The 17870-nt window shown below is 44.8% G+C and overlaps 1 protein-coding gene across 8 annotated transcripts in view; it reads right to left on the bottom strand.

Annotated features, from left to right (window-relative positions):
* The window catches only part of RASSF4 (Ras association domain family member 4), a 467259-nt gene that overhangs the window by 199111 nt on the left and 250278 nt on the right, over positions 1-17870 (bottom strand). For 7 of the 8 annotated variants that reach the window (XM_063958615.1, XM_063958612.1, XM_063958617.1 and 4 more), the window contains one exon: positions 165-267. In XM_063958615.1, the coding sequence (XP_063814685.1) occupies positions 165-267 (103 nt within the window). The remainder of the gene's footprint in view (positions 1-164; positions 268-17870) is intronic. The other variant, XM_063958620.1, reaches the window with a different exon arrangement.

Here is a 17870-nt window from a genome sequence, read left to right as displayed (position 1 = left end):
TACAATACAGATTTCAGACACTTTATAACAATATTGGGAATTGTGGATGCACCCAATTTAAGCATTTAATTCACACATAATAATATATCGGTTTTGAAAATATCTCCAATTGTTATGACACTTGTTTTTAATTTATTCATAAAAAAAAAACCTAGTTAATTTACCTTTCCCGTGCATTTGCATTGTCTCACCTCATGATGTCGTAGCTGGAAGCTTGTCCCTTCGTGATAGCAGTTGTATGTTCTCAGAAGAGACAATAGCTCAGACCTGAATGATTACAAAACAAAATGACTCCAGTTACAGTGAGTTCATGACAATACTTTGAAAACATTTAATTTGCCAACTGCATCCAAATTTAATCAACTATGCTAATTTATCATGCTTGTGTTTTACAGATAACTCTGTTATGTTTACCTACAGGCCCACCAGAATGGAGATTCATCAGTGGCTTACTTATCATGTGAGCAGATACACAGTACATATAAAATAGAAATAGATGAAGGTCTGTGCAACTTTATTAAACTGTGGCACAGGGCCGTAACTAGGTATGTGCGGAGTGTGCCACCACACATAGCGCTGCAGGATAGGGGGACGCTATTGGCAGCACTGTCAGTTATCTTTTTTAATTACTTTCACTTGTAGCTTCCCCCCCTTTTGAACCCCAGCATCTCCTGTGTGCCCCTGTCTCCTTCCCCTACATCACTCATACTTATTCATGAACTTGCTGTAACTTGAGAGCTCTTTCTTATTCAGTCACACTGTCGTTTATTACATTTACAAGATGCTGACATACCCGGGATTCAAACCCACTGACTGTGACATTGCAGTCAGACACTCTATTCAATGAACTATCTGCCGTTACATAGAAAGCTAGAGAATATACTTTGTACCTTGTACTTTGTGAAAAAATGATCAGCATTGCAGCTGAGCAGATCTATGTGTGGCTGTAAAGGATTGGATGTGTGGCTGCACACTACATAGATCTGCTCAATTGCAAAGCTGATTTTTTTTTTTTTTTTACAAAGTGCAAGTAGCTTCATATAGTTAGAAATCTCAGTTTTTATGTAGGCTCAAGTAGCTCACTGAGTAGGGTGTTTGACTGGAATGCAACAGGTTATGGGTTTGAATCCTGGGTATGGCCGTATATTGAAATGTGTTATTTAATAAAGGGTATTGTAACTGAATACTAATGAGCTCTCAAGTTAAGTGCATGAATGTGTTTAGAGGATTTGTGTCCAAATTTTGTTATGCCCGTTTCCCACGAAGGCATGCGACTTATGCCCCGATTGGAAAAATGGTAGGGGTGCCAATTCTCTATCTGGCGCAGGGCACCAAAAAGTCTAATTAAGGCACTGCTGCGGTGCAACTATCACAGCAATACAGATTATAGTAGTGTACTGTAGAAATCTATATATCTTGCGCCTAGTCAGGAAAACCATCTCTCCAGTGATGTACTTTGCTTTTGCAGGTTGCAAAGGCATCCATCTTATTTATTTTTTTGCTCTTCAGTACTCCAAATACGCAAACTGCCCTGAGGAGACTCCTCTCAGATATCCTGATATGGTGTCATGTTTTAAATACAACTGCAAAAAGTTAATCTTTTCAACAATTAGCACAGCTTGTCATAACTATAGATATCTATGGGAACAAAGTTAAACTGTATCAATTGTTTTAGCTCTGGAGACATATGTAATTTCACTACTAGCGCATCTATAATAGGAGTAGTGTGTGCAGTGCACCATGCACCCATTTTATTAATGCTCACCCTTAGTACAGCGTCAGCAGCTGCAGAAACCACAGAGGAAAATGAAGCGGCAGCCATTTTCCCAGCGTTCTGCGCATGCACAGTAAGAAAATCACTGGTAATATGGTCACCGCACAATTTTCCCGGAGACCTGCACATGAACACAAGACTCTGGGACAGTGCTAGGGTACCCCAGTGACCCTAGTGCTCAGAGTGTATTGCTCAGCCGGCTAGAGAAGAAGGGAACCGGACAGAGGCTGCAGACGGTTGGCCTCCTCTCTGGATATGCCCCTAGAATTCACCGTCACTTAACACTTGTTAATACAGTGAGGAATGGAATAGCATACCTCCCAACATTGGGAGAAGACGAAGAGGGAGATTACGGCGCACCGAAGCTGCGTCCACCCAAAAAGGGGCATGGCCTACACAAAAGGGGCGTGGCTTTGCGGGAGTGCCTCGATCGTGAGCCGCTCCCCCGTTTTCCATCACTATGGGGGCACGGTGAGCTGCTGGCATGCCCCCTGTCCCTCCATCTCTAGTGAAGCACTGACTGACAGGAGCCTCCCAACTGCTCCCCACCCCCACTCCGTCCCGCGGGTGGGACAGCGGGACTGTCCCGCGGAAAGTGGGACAGTTGGGAGGTGTGGAATAGGCCTTTCACCACTTGTTATAACACTGCTTGATAAATAGATTGCAAACTGTTTATACCTTATTTTCAAGAAAAGTCACAAAAATAAGATGTGTGTGACATTTGATGACACGATTTACATACTCATGTTGGTAGAGTAAATCACATCAGTTTCTCTGAGATACAATTACCTGAATTTCTTGATCGTAGCAAAGGGATAGTATCCATATGATGCCAATCCTTAGATGACTACTCTGACTTACCTGTAACCCTGCCTGTGGACTTCACTACTGTTCTACTTGCCCTGACCACAAGCCTTATCTAAGCGTAAATAATGGTATTTGGCTTCTCTGACATCTACGAACTCATGCCTACCCTTACTATTTAGGTTAAAACATTTGTATGCAGTGGTTGTGCAAACATATGCAAATGTTGCTGCCGTTTGAATTTGTATTGAGATGCCCACCGGTGGCTTTGCAAATCCCAGCGGCTGCATACAAAGGCCAGACCATATGCAGATCAGCTGATTACTGGAGTTCTGGAGTAGCCTTATAGTCGTGCTACATGGCCGAAGGAAGAATGATGCCGGAGACAGCGCAGCTGCGTACAGAATCATAGTTACAGCCTCAAAAACGCCCCCAAAATGATTGCAACAAACTTGCATTTTTGCTGTCCTTCCCTGTTACATCCCCCAGTCTCTGACTATCGATCACCTTGTGACTTAATCCTGTCTGCAACCGCCACTGTAAAACCATTGCAGCATACGCGCAGTGTGACACATATGCAAAATGCCAATCATCGCTCAACTGTGAAAAAAAATTGGGGTTATGTCCAGCTATGAATCATGCCCTCTATGTTATGTTGTACTGAAAGATTATAATCAATAGTAAAACGCAATTGAGCCCCAAATTACAGGTGCAATTACCAAAAAGGACAATTTTCCTACAAATACAAGATTTTTGCAGATCTGCACCAGTAGTGCATATGCCAGGCTTACATCGGCACCAGTAGTGTACGTGCCAGGTTATTTCGGCACCAGTAGTGTACGTGCCAGGTTATTTCGGCACCAGTAGTGTACGTGCCAGGTTATTTCGGCACCAGTAGTGTACATGCCAGGTTAATGTTAAAAAATAAATTTGATACACTTGTAGCTTTGCTGTTATCCATTATTTTGCTTGCATAACAAGGCATTTCTTTTCTTTCTTTTTTTATTTCAGTTGGTAAGCGCAGCAATCCTTTGGCAATGTTCACAACCATTAGATGGCGATTCAAGTGTCAAATAAAAAGATTGTCACCTTCCTTGTTGTCCTCTACTTCCTCTATGTGAAGGTAGCCACCGACAAAAATGACAAGCAATCTAGGTTCTGCTGTCACGACGATGGGGATTTGGAGATCCCTGGGGCTAGCTGAGTGTTGAAAAAGTATAAATGCAACTCTCCCCTATTGGCACTAATCCTTAACACCTACAGGCTAGGTGTGATATTGCAGTAGACATTTGTGATAATACACATGACAACGCACTTGTTGTAAATAAAATATAATAAGAATTTAATATAAAAACATGGAGTAAAATACAATAAAACAATGAAGAACATGAGGCTGAATAGCCCAGAAGGGGAAATGTTCCTACCGCTTAGGGTAGATGGAGCCACAGGTGTAACAAAGCAGAGTATCCCCAGGGAAAATATCCTGCTTGTGGCTCCAAGGCTTGTATCCCCCAATATCAGTCCACAGTCAGTCCAAAAGCATCCATGTATTGAAAAAGGCACAGGAGGGTGACTCCAACGCGTTTCGGGACTTGCTTGTCCCTTTATCAAGGCTGTATGCCTACTGTGCCAGAGTCCTGTGTATGTATAATGTCTTCTAGCCATTAGAGGGTGGCCGCGTGTGAGTCCCGCTGAGTGTTGTATAGAAGATCTACTTGAATTAGATAGACAGTCATTATGTCCCATATAGTCGACAGGGTCAAAAGATCGACATGCATAAAAGGTCAGCACAGTAAAAAGGTTGACATGGAAATGGTCGACACATGTTTTTTTAAAAGTATTTTGGGTGTCATTTTGTACCTTTCATCATCTATGACCACATTTTCTCGTTAATTTTCCCTACCACATATGAGGAAAACTTCGGGAAAATGGCTGCCACACCATGTTACCGGAGACCTGAGCACCACCTTTGCTCACCATTCTTCGGGCAAGGTGCTGAGCGCAGGTTACTATTTCCAATCGTTGTCCACGTGGATAGTAAAGGATGAAAAAGATCAAAAAAAGTTTAAAAAAAAAAAAAACCGTGTGTCGACCTTTTCATGTGTTGACCTTTGCCATGTCGACCTAATGACCACGTTGACCTAATGCATGTCGATCAATATTGGTCGACCTAATGAGTGTCGACCTAAGTGCTGTCGACCTGAAGGCCGGATACCAAAATAAACTACTCTACATGCAAGAGTTTAAAGCAGTTGAAAAAGTTATTGGCATAGAAAAATCAATACTATACTGCAGTTTATGTTGTACATTACATAATGAGAGGGTGACCACCTAATGTATAGAATTTACAGAGCACTTCATATTCCACAAAATAGTACAGAGGATATATCAATCAATTAAATTCAAGTGGTGGTCTCTTTAGGAAGTACAAAGCCCATCCGTTATCGCAATAATTTATGAATGAAATATTGCTACAGCAGTTCAGGGAAGACTCAGGAGGCAACACTGCATGGCAGCAAGGTTAGTCATCTGCACATGCGTGACTCCTCTTTGTAAATTCACACATGTGCAGTGTAGCTGGGAGCTTGAACTCGGCCTTCCAATTCCACTTCTCAAAAAAATATTAATAATAGTATTTAACTAAAATTCTGAATAAATAAAATACTTTATTAGAAGAAAGATTATTTACATTTATTGTTCCCTGCCTTTGCCATCTCAGAATGGCAACAGTACAGAGGATTGTGGGTATTCTGGTATGCTGCCATCAGTGGCATATTTATAATGGGTGCATGGTTTGCGGTGCGCACAGGCCTTTGGGGTCCAGGGGGGCCTACACCGCATACCCTGCACTCATCTTTTCCAATACTTACCCTCTCAGAGTCCTGCACTGGCAGAAGCAGCGCTGCAAGAATCACCAGAAAAATGGCGCGGCGGCCATTTTCCCAGAATTTTGCACATGAACAGTAAGAAAATCTCTGGGAAAATGGCAACAGCATGCGCACTAGACTCTTGGACAGCGCTAGGGTCCCCTAGTGACCCTAGTTCCCAGAGTCCGCAGCGCTGCCGGCAAGAGAGGAGGGGCCCAGATGGATCCTGCACACAGGCCTCCTCCTCTCTTGATACGCCCCTGGCTGCAATCCTAGGATTTACCTTGCTATCACCGGAGGTAGCTTGAAAGAATAATTCACATCTCTGTCTAAAGCACCAGAGAGAGGGCTTTTCAAATATCAGCTACTCATTGAGGTGAATATACTAATAATTGTGTTTGAGTTCTAAATTACAGTAAAATTGTCAGAGATTGCCGGAACGTTTTAGACTCCAAATCACAAATATTGGCTTTCTATTTTGATCCAATGGTGATACTTATTGATTTATGTTGTGTGTAATTTCAGTTGTATTTAGAGATACATGCCAACTCCTGTGTTTTGGATCTGTATTAACTTCTTATTTTGATTTTGTCAAAACCACCCTCATATGTTTTGGTTTTGGATCTGTATTTTTTTTTTTTTTAATTGATGAAACCAACTACAATCACATAATTTGAGCCTTTTTTTGTTCCTACAGTATTATTAACTTCAATAACATTCCTTTCCTTTCAATTTTGACCACCTTACAATGTTGTTTTCACCCAGTTTAGGCCAAAGGCTAAACAATGTCATACAACAGTGGCAGAAAAAAATAAAAATAAAAAAGAGTGGTGCAGTATGGAATTATCCTTGGGCCCCTCGGGTGTGGTATGGAAGGTAGATAGTAACTAGGTCAACAGGTTCTTTAGGTCGACATGGTCTAGGTCGACAGGTCAACATGAGTTTTTAGGTGTCATTTTCTTTGTAGAGAGTGACCGGGAACCCCAATTAGTGCGCCGTGTCCCCTCGCATGGCGAGTGAAGGCAAGGTTACCGTTCCAAATCGTAGTCCACGTGGATCGTTAAGTATGAAAAGGTTCAAAAAAAGAAAATCGTGAAAAACTCATGTCGACCTTTTGACCTAGACCATGTCGACATAGAGACCATGTCGACCTAGATAGTGTCGATCTAGAGACCGGATCCCGGCCCTTCCCTCACTCATATAGCAGCATGCTGTAGCGGAATCGCGATGCATAATGTTAGGCTGGGTACACAGAGTGACGGCCAATACGCACAGCATCTATTCACAGAGCAGGGGGAGAGCCTGGGGGCAGCACAGCATCTCTAAAGGCCCCCAACACATTAGAACAACTCTCAAACGATGCAATGAAGTTAACGATGACACAATCGATCGCAGGTACAAAACCACGAACAATCTGCACCAAATCGCTAACGAAAATGACAAATCTTGCCTGCATTAAGATCTGAAGAAACAACAAATGACATGCAGGACCGTGCATCGGATCGTTATCGTTAGTGGAAACTTCACGATGTGCACGATTTCAAATGATTTATCGATCCAATGTGTTGAAATCGTTCTTATTCTGCATAAAATTGTTCTAATGTGTTGGGGCATTTACAAACTTTTCTGAATCATGGCGCCCCAGACTATCAGCATTTTTTTTTCACGGCACCCCAGGTCTTTCTTGATAAATTTGGAAAAATAATTTAGATGAAGTAAATTGCGCCAATCTGTCATCCTTAAGGGGGGTACACACATAGAGATGTGTGCTGAGCGATCTATCACAGACCGCTCAGCACACACCTCTCCCCGGCTCAGCGCGATGTGTGATTATATAGATATATAATGTATAGATGTACAGTTTTTTAAGTAAGTTGGTTGTGAATTGGATAAGATGTGAATATAGTAATTAGAGATGAGCGGGTTCGGTTCCTCGGAATCCGAACCCGCCCGAACTTCACGGGTCCGAGGCAGACTCGGATCCTCCCGCCTTGCTCGGTTAACCCGAGCGCGCCCGAACGTCATCATCCCGCTGTCGGATTCTCGCGAGACTCGGATTCTATATAAGGAGCCGCGCGTCGCCGCCATTTTCACACGTGCATTGAGATTGATAGGGAGAGGACGTGGCTGGCGTCCTCTCCGTTTAGATTAGATTAGAGACACTTGAGTTGATTTACTAATTTTGGGGAGCATTAGGAGGAGTACTCAGTACAGTGCAGCAGAGTTTTGCTGATAGTGTGACCACCAGTTTAATTTTAATCCGTTCTCTGCCTGAATAAAAACGATACACAGTCACATACCATATCTGTGCTCAGCCTCAGTGTGCTGCATGATATATCATCTATGTATATCTGACTGTGCTGAGTGCTCACTGCCAGTGCTCACACAGCTTAATTGTGGGGGAGACTGGGGAGCAGTTATAGCAGGAGTACAGTGCACACTTTTGCTGCCAGTGTGACTGACCACCAGTATATTGTCTGCCTGAAAAAGTTAAACAAACACTCCTGTGGTGTTTTTCTTTTTATTCTATAAACGCATTCTGCTGACAGTGTCCAGCAGGTCCGTCATTCATTATATTATATAAATATTTACCTGCAGTAGTGTTATATTTTTTTTGTTCATCTCTATCATCTTTATCATCTCTATATTAGCAGACGCAGTACGGTAGTCCACGGCTGTAGCTACCTCTGTGTCGTCAGTGCTCGTCCATAATTGTATACCTACCTGTGGTGGGTTTTTTTTTTCTATCTTCTTCATACTAGTAGTTCAGCAGTCTGCTGACAGTGTCCAGCAGGTCCGTCATTATATTATATATACCTGCAGTAGTGATATATATATATTTTTTATATCATTATCATCTCTATACTAGCAGACACAGTACGGTAGTCCACGGCTGTAGCTACCTCTGTGTCGTCAGTGCTCGTCCATAATTGTATACCTACCTGTGGTGGGTTTTTTTTTTCTATCTTCTTCATACTAGTAGTTCAGCAGTCTGCTGACAGTGTCCAGCAGGTCCGTCATTATATTATATATACCTGCAGTAGTGATATATATATATTTTTTATATCATTATCATCTCTATACTAGCAGACACAGTACGGTAGTCCACGGCTGTAGCTACCTCTGTGTCGTCAGTGCTCGTCCATAATTGTATACCTACCTGTGGTGGGGTTTTTTTTTCTATCTTCTTCATACTAGTAGTTTAGGAGTCTGCTGACAGTGTCCAGCAGGTCCGTCATTATATTATATATACCTGCAGTTGTGATATATATATATTTTTTATATCATTATCATCTCTATACTAGCAGACACAGTACGGTAGTCCACGGCTGTAGCTACCTCTGTGTCGTCAGTGCTCGTCCATAATTGTATACCTACCTGTGGTGGGTTTTTTTTTCTATCTTCTTCATACTAGTAGCTCAGCAGTCTGCTGACAGTGTCCAGCAGGTCCGTCATTATATTATATATACCTGCAGTAGTGATATATATATATTTTTTATATCATTATCATCTCTATACTAGCAGACACAGTACGGTAGTCCACGGCTGTAGCTACCTCTGTGTCGTCAGTCACTCGTCATCCATAAGTATACTAGTATCCATCCATCTCCATTGTTTACCTGAGGTGCCTTTTAGTTGTGCCTATTAAAATATGTTGAACAAAAATGTTGAGGTTCCAAAAATAGGGAAAGATCAAGATCCACTTCCACCTCGTGCTGAAGCTGCTGCCACTAGTCATGGCCGAGACGATGAAATTCCATCAACGTCGTCTGCCAAGGCCGATGCCCAATGTCATAGTACAGAGCATGTAAAATCCAAAACACCAAATATCAGTAAAAAAAGGACTCAAAAATCTAAAATAAAATCGTCGGAGGAGAAGCGTAAACTTGCCAATATGCCATTTACCACACGGAGTGGCAAGGAACGGCTGAGGCCCTGGCCTATGTTCATGGCTAGTGGTTCAGCTTCACATGAGGATGGAAGCACTCAGCCTCTCGCTAGAAAAATGAAAAGACTTAAGCTGGCAAAAGCACAGCAAAGAACTGTGCGTTCTTCGAAATCACAAATCCACAAGGAGAGTCCAATTGTGTCGGTTGCGATGCCTGACCTTCCCAACACTGGACGTGAAGAGCATGCGCCTTCCACCATTTGCACGCCCCCCTGCAAGTGCTGGAAGGAGCACCCGCAGTCCAGTTCCTGATAGTCAGATTGAAGATGTCAGTGTTGAAGTACACCAGGATGAGGAGGATATTGGTGTTGCTGGCGCTGGGGAGGAAATTGACAAGGAGGATTCTGATGGTGAGGTGGTTTGTTTAAGTCAGGCACCCGGGGAGACACCTGTTGTCCGTGGGAGGAATATGGCCATTGACATGCCTGGTGAAAATACCAAAAAAATCAGCTCTTCGGTGTGGAAGTATTTCAACAGAAATGCGGACAACTGGTGTCAAGCCGTGTGTTGCCTTTGTCAAGCTGTAATAAGTAGGGGTAAGGACGTTAACCACCTCGGAACATCCTCCCTTATACGTCACCTGCAGCGCATTCATCATAAGTCAGTGACAAGTTCAAAAACTTTGGGCGACAGCGGAAGCAGTCCACTGACCAGTAAATCCCTTCCTCTTGTAACCAAGCTCACGCAAACCACCCCACCAACTCCCTCAGTGTCAATTTCCTCCTTCCCCAGGAATGCCAATAGTCCTGAAGGCCATGTCACTGGCAATTCTGACGAGTCCTCTCCTGCCTGGGATTCCTCCGATGCATCCTTGCGTGTAACGCCTACTGCTGCTGGCGCTGCTGTTGTTGCTGCTGGGAGTCGATGGTCATCCCGGAGGGGAAGTCGTAAGACCACTTTTACTACTTCCACCAAGCAATTGACTGTCCAACAGTCCTTTGCGAGGAAGATGAAATATCACAGCAGTCATCCTGCTGCAAAGCGGATAACTGAGGCCTTGGCATCCTGGGCGGTGAGAAACGTGGTTCCGGTATCCATCATTACTGCAGAGCCAACTATAGACTTGTTTGAGGTACTGTGTCCCCGGTACCAAATACCACCTAGGTTCCATTTCTCTAGGCAGGCGATACCGAAAATGTACACAGACCTCAGAAAAAGAGTCACCAGTGTCCTAAAAAATGCAGTTGTACCCAATGTCCACTTAACCACGGACATGTGGACAAGTGGAGCAGGGCAGACTCAGGACTATATGACTGTGACAGCCCACTGGGTAGATGTATTGACTCCCGCCACAAGAACAGCAGCGGCGGCACCAGTAGCAGCATTTCGCAAACGCCAACTCTTTCCTAGGCAGGCTACGCTTTGTATCACCGGTTTCCAGAATACGCACACAGCTGAAAACCTCTTACGGCAACTGAGGAAGATCATCGCAGAATGGCTTACCCCAATTGGACTCTCCTGTGGATTTGTGGCATCGGACAACGCCAGCAATATTGTGCGTGCATTAAATCTGGGCAAATTCCAGCACGTCCCATGTTTTGCACATACCTTGAATTTGGTGGTGCAGAATTATTTAAAAAATGACAGGGGCGTGCAAGAGATGCGGTCGGTGGCCAGAAGAATTACGGGACACTTTCGGCGTACAGGCACCACGTACAGAAGACTGGAGCAACACCAAAAACGCCTGAACCTGCCCTGCCATCATCTGAAGCAAGAAGTGGTAACGAGGTGGAATTCAACCCTCTATATGCTTCAGAGGTTGGAGGAGCAGCAAAAGGCCGTTCAAGCCTATACAACTGACCACGATATAGGAGGTGGAATGCACCTGTCTCAAGCGCAGTGGAGAATGATTTCAACGTTGTGCAAGGTTCTGCAACCTTTTGAACTTGCCACACGTGAAGTCAGTTCAGACACTGCCAGCCTGAGTCAGGTCATTCCCCTCATCAGGCTTTTGCAGAAGAAGCTGGAGACATTGAAGGAGGAGCTAACACAGAGCGATTCCGCTAGGCATGTGGGACTTGTGGATGGAGCCCTTAATTCGCTTAACAAGGATTCACGGGTGGTCAATCTGTTGAAATCAGAGCACTACATTTTGGCCACCGTGCTCGATCCTAGATTTAAAACCTACGTTGTATCTCTCTTTCCGGCAGACACAAGTCTGCAGGGGTTCAAAGAACTGCTGGTGAGAAAATTGTCAAGTCAAGCGGAACGCGACCTGTCAACATCTCCTCCTTCACATTCTCCCGCAACTGGGGGTGCGAGGAAAAGGCTCAGAATTCCGAGCCCACCCGCTGGCGGTGATGCAGGGCAGTCTGGAGCGACTGCTGATGCTGACATCTGGTCCGGACTGAAGGACCTGCCAACGATTACGGACATGTCGTCTACTGTCACTGCATATGATTCTCTCACCATTGAAAGAATGGTGGAGGATTATATGAGTGACCGCATCCAAGTAGGCACGTCAGACAGTCCGTACGTATACTGGCAGGAAAAAGAGGCAATTTGGAGGCCCTTGCACAAACTGGCTTTATTCTACCTAAGTTGCCCTCCCTCCAGTGTGTACTCCGAAAGAGTGTTTAGTGCCGCCGCTCACCTTGTCAGCAATCGGCGTACGAGGTTACTTCCAGAAAATGTGGAGAAGATGATGTTCATTAAAATGAATTATAATCAATTCCTCCGTGGAGACATTCACCAGCAGCAATTGCCTCCAGAAAGTACACAGGGAGCTGTGATGGTGGATTCCAGTGGGGACGAATTGATAATCTGTGAGGAGCGGGATGTACACGGTGATATATCGGAGGATGATGATGAGGTGGACATCTTGCCTCTGTAGAGCCAGTTTGTGCAAGGAGAGATTAATTGCTTCTTTTTCGGTGGGGGTCCAGACCAACCCGTCATTTCAGTCACAGTCGTGTGGCAGACCCTGTCACTGAAATGATGGGTTGGTTAAAGTGTGCATGTCCTGTTTATACAACATAAGGGTGGGTGGGAGGGCCCAAGGACAATTCCATCTTGCACCTCTTTTTTCTTTCATTTTTCTTTGCGTCATGTGCTGTTTGGGGAGTGTTTTTTGGAAGGGCCATCCTGCGTGACACTGCAGTGCCACTCCTAGATGGGCCAGGTGTTTGTGTCGGCCACTAGGGTCGCTTATCTTAGTCACACAGCTACCTCATTGCGCCTCTTTTTTTTCTTCTTTGCGTCATGTGCTGTTTGGGGAGTATTTTTTGGAAGGGCCATCCTGCGTGACACTGCAGTGCCACTCCTAGATGGGCCAGGTGTTTGTGTCGGCCACTAGGGTCACTTATCTTAGTCACACAGCTACCTCATTGCGCCTCTTTTTTTTCTTCTTTGCGTCATGTGCTGTTTGGGGAGTATTTTTTGGAAGGGCCATCCGGCCTGACACTGCAGTGCCACTCCTAGATGGGCCAGGTGTTTGTGTCGGCCACTAGGGTCGCTTAGCTTACTCACACAGCTACCTCATTGCGCCTCTTTTTTTCTTTGCGTCATGTGCTGTTTGGGGGTTTTTTTTTGGAAGGGCCATCCTGCGTGACACTGCAGTGCCACTCCTAGATGGGCCAGGTGTTTGTGTCGGCCACTTGGGTCGCTGAGCTTAGTCATCCAGCGACCTCGGTGCAAATTTTAGGACTAAAAATAATATTGTGAGGTGTGAGGTGTTCAGAATAGACTGAAAATGAGTGGAAATTATGGTTATTGAGGTTAATAATACTTTGGGATCAAAATGACCCCCAAATTCTATGAATTGAGCTGTTTTTTAGGGTTTTTTGAAAAAAACACCCGAATCCAAAACACACCCGAATCCGACAAAAAAAATTCGGTGAGGTTTTACCAAAACGCGTTCGAACCCAAAACACGGCCACGGAACCGAACCCAAATCCAAAACACAAAACCCGAAAAATTTCCGGTGCACATCTCTAAATACACAGTGACAGATTACTCCGATGATCAGCAATTGATTTGGATAATATAATATAATGTTATAAGAATCGGAGGCTGTATATATGTGGAAGTGCACTGTTGAACCCCATGACAAAGTGCATATGATGTGCATGCCCAATATGAGTTGGAACGCATAATGGAAAGCATGATGTGCGCATGAGCAAATGATGGAAACCGGAAGCGGTAATATGGCGCCCGGCTTTTAAACGAGAGACTGTGCATGTGTGCAATCATCTTTTTGAGGAAGCCGCTGATCTGAACACAGGCGGAGAAACGTGTAAAAGGAATGATACTCACGGCTGGGAGGCTCAATCTTATTTGCAATATCGCTTACACCGCGAGGACCGGAGTGCCAAGGAAGGGGTGAGACGTCACCTGACCTGCTGAAATGTCCTGGTCTGTAGACACGCGGAGCTAACTAATAAAGTGTGGCCACGCTGGACTGATAAGTATATCAGAACTGTATTTTGTTCCTTCTGTGCAAATAACATCAGCTAAACCAGTTAATGTGTATGGAATGGACTGTCACTCACTCGCCTTGCATGCAATAAGCAGACTAATCATCTTGTGCATATAACAACATAAAGCCAGTTATAGCTTTCTGCTTTGCTTAAGTGACTGTGGCGATTGGGCTGTGCACTATAGAAGCCTATTAATTCCGGAGTGGCTGAGAGAACTTAAATTGGTTTTATATTATAAACACCGGCCGTATGGTTTTGTATTTAATGTATTAGATGGTGTACTGTGTATAATAAATGTTTAGTGTTTTTTAATATAACATGATTCGGACAGCGCTTCTTTTATATATATATTTTTTACTTGTGTATTTGGTGAGGTTAACTGTGACCTTATATTGAAGCAGCAGCCCTGAAACAGGTTTATAAATACTGCAGTATTTTCTATTGTCAGCGCCCAAGAGTCTTGTTTGTTTCAAGCGAGCGACCTGACTAGATTGTGCCTGCATGTGTACTCCCGTTTAGGGTCAGTTATGTGGTGATGTACAGTTGTGCTTCTAATTGTCCACATTTTATGATTATATATCACTTTGACCATAAATAATTTGATTTGGTCCTGGACTAACGACCCTGCAAAAGCCTTGAGGCACCCTAGTGTACTTATTATTATATATATATTTTTTTATAAGGCGCCACAAGTGTTTTGCAGTGCCGTACATACGACACACATTATAACAATACAGGGTGCACAGAACTTAACATTACATAAACAGAAAAACTAAAACAGAGTACAGGCAACAATTAGCAGCACAGTTCTCAGTACAGCTTAGATGTAAAGAAGCAAATAAGTAATTGGCATACTTAGGTGCAGGGGGGCAGCCGTTGGAGGAGTTGAATAATCACGAGTGAGAGGAAATGTAGACATAGACGGGATGTGGTTATGTGACCAACGGTTGGGAGACCGTTGGTCACTATATCGGCGCCGGAATCCCGCCTGGGTGATATCTCGACAGTTGGTATGCCGACTCACAGGGACTATTCCCACTCGTGGGTGTCCACAACATCCATAGAGTGGGAACAGAACCTGTAGCGAACGCAAGGAGCCCATTTTATGCCACACTGTAGTGACTAGTAAATGTTATGCCCTTTAGTAATGTAAGCCTAGGCAATGTTATGCCTCATATTACTTCACAATGTCCCTTTCTGGGACAGTCCTAATCTCAGAGCACATTAATGAACAACATCTCGTTCCGTCCTTCATTACAATGCACCAGGACATACACAATATCTTCTGATTGGCCTTCAGCACAGCCAACCAGAAGATGTCACATGCGACCTGTGGGAGCGCGCAAATTGGGAATACACATAAGACGATATGCAAGATTTGTCATTCCAATATTGCAAATCATGCCGATATCGCTCTAATGTGTACCTGGCCTTAGTCTACTCTCTGAGGAGTGTTCTTAAACTGCAAAAGGGAAGGAGGTGACTGGATATTAGAGATGTGCACTTGAAATTTTTTCGGGTTTTGTGTTTTGGTTTTGGGTTTGGTTCCGCGGCCGTGTTTTGGGTTCAACCGCGTTTTGGCAAAACCTCACCGAATTTTTTTTGTCGGAATCGGGTGTGTTTTGGATTCGGGTGTTTTTTTTCAAAAAACCCTAAAAAACAGCTTAAATCATAGAATTTGGGGGTCATTTTGATCCCAAAGTATTATTAACCTCAAAAACCATAATTTCCACTCATTTTCAGTCTATTCTGAACACCTCACAATATTATTTTTAGTCCTAAAATTTGCACCGAGGTCGCTGGATGACTAAGCTAAGCGACCCTAGTGGCCGACACAAACACCTGGCCCATCTAGGAGTGGCACTGCAGTGTCACGCAGGATGGCCCTTCCAAAAAACACTCCCCAAACAGCACATGACGCAAAGAAAAAAAGAGGCGCAATGAGGTAGCTGTGTGAGTAAGCTAAGCGACCCTAGTGGCCGACACAAACACCTGGCCCATCTAGGAGTGGCACTGCAGTGTCACGCAGGATGGCCCTTCCAAAAAACACTCCCCAAACAGCACATGACGCAAAGAAAAAAAGAGGCGCAATGAGGTAGCTGTGTGAGTAAGCTAAGCGACCCTAGTGGCCGACACAAACACCTGGCCCATCTAGGAGTGGCACTGCAGTGTCACGCAGGATGGCCCTTCCAAAAAACACTCCCCAAACAGCACATGACGCAAAGAAAAAAAGAGGCGCAATGAGGTAGCTGTGTGAGTAAGCTAAGCGACCCTAGTGGCCGACACAAACACCTGGCCCATCTAGGAGTGGCACTGCAGTGTCACGCAGGATGGCCCTTCCAAAAAACACTCCCCAAACAGCACATGACGCAAAGAAAAAAAGAGGCGCAATGAGGTAGCTGTGTGAGTAAGTTAAGCGACCCTAGTGGCCGACACAAACACCTGGCCCATCTAGGAGTGGCACTGCAGTGTCACGCAGGATGGCCCTTCCAAAAAACACTCCCCAAACAGCACATGACGCAAAGAAAAAAAGAGGCGCAATGAGGTAGCTGTGTGAGTAAGCTAAGTGACCCTAGTGGCCGACACAAACACCTGGCCCATCTAGGAGTGGCACTGCAGTGTCACGCAGGATGGCCCTTCCAAAAAACACTCCCCAAACAGCACATGACGCAAAGAAAAAAAGAGGCGCAATGAGGTAGCTGTGTGAGTAAGCTAAGCGACCCTAGTGGCCGACACAAACACCTGGCCCATCTAGGAGTGGCACTGCAGTGTCACGCAGGATGGCCCTTCCAAAAAACACTCCCCAAACAGCACATGACGCAAAGAAAAATGAAAGAAAAAAGAGGTGCAAGATGGAATTGTCCTTGGGCCCTCCCACCCACCCTTATGTTGTATAAACAGGACATGCACACTTTAACCAACCCATCATTTCAGTGACAGGGTCTGCCACACGACTGTGACTGAAATGACGGGTTGGTTTGGACCCCCACCGAAAAAGAAGCAATTAATCTCTCCTTGCACAAACTGGCTCTACAGAGGCAAGATGTCCACCTCATCATCATCCTCCGATATATCACCGTGTACATCCCGCTCCTCACAGATTATCAATTCGTCCCCACTGGAATCCACCATCTCGGCTCCCTGTGTACTTTGTGGAGGCAATTGCTGCTGGTCAATGTCTCCACGGAGGAATTGATTATAATTCATTTTAATGAACATCATCTTCTCCACATTTTCTGGAAGTAACCTCGTACGCCGATTGCTGACAAGGTGAGCGGCGGCACTAAACACTCTTTCGGAGTACACACTTGTGGGAGGGCAACTTAGGTAGAATAAAGCCAGTTTGTGCAAGGGCCTCCAAATTGCCTCTTTTTCCTGCCAGTATAAGTACGGACTGTCTGACGTGCCTACTTGGATGCGGTCACTCATATAATCCTCCACCATTCTTTCAATGGGGAGAGAATCATATGCAGTGCCAGTAGACGACATGGCCGTAATCGTTGGCAGGTCCTTCAGTCCGGACCAGATGTCAGCATCAGCAGTCGCTCCAGACTGCCCTGCATCACCGCCAGCGGGTGGGCTCGGAATTCTGAGCCTTTTCCTCGCACCCCCAGTTGAGGGAGAATGTGAAGGAGGAGATGTTGACAGGTCGCGTTCCGCTTGACTTGACAATTTTTTCACCAGCAGGTCTTTGAACCATAGCAGACTTGTGTGTGCCGGAAAGAGAGATCCAAGGTAGGTTTTAAATCTAGGATCGAGCACGGTGGCCAAAATGTAGTGCTCTGATTTCAACAGATTGACCACCCGTGAATCCTTGTTAAGCGAATTAAGGGCTCCATCCACAAGTCCCACATGCCTAGCGGAATCGCTCTGTGTTAGCTCCTCCTTCAGTGTCTCCAGCTTCTTCTGCAAAAGCCTGATGAGGGGAATGACCTGACTCAGGCTGGCAGTGTCTGAACTGACTTCACGTGTGGCAAGTTCAAAGGGCAGCAGAACCTTGCACAACGTTGAAATCATTCTCCACTGCGCTTGAGACAGGTGCATTCCACCTCCTATAT

Source organism: Pseudophryne corroboree, chromosome 3 (genome assembly GCF_028390025.1).
Source record: "Pseudophryne corroboree isolate aPseCor3 chromosome 3, aPseCor3.hap2, whole genome shotgun sequence".
In the NCBI taxonomy this organism is placed as follows: Eukaryota; Metazoa; Chordata; class Amphibia; order Anura; family Myobatrachidae; genus Pseudophryne; species Pseudophryne corroboree.
The sequence above is the reverse complement of the archived record's forward strand: the minus strand, read 5'-3'. Positions and strand labels throughout refer to the sequence as shown.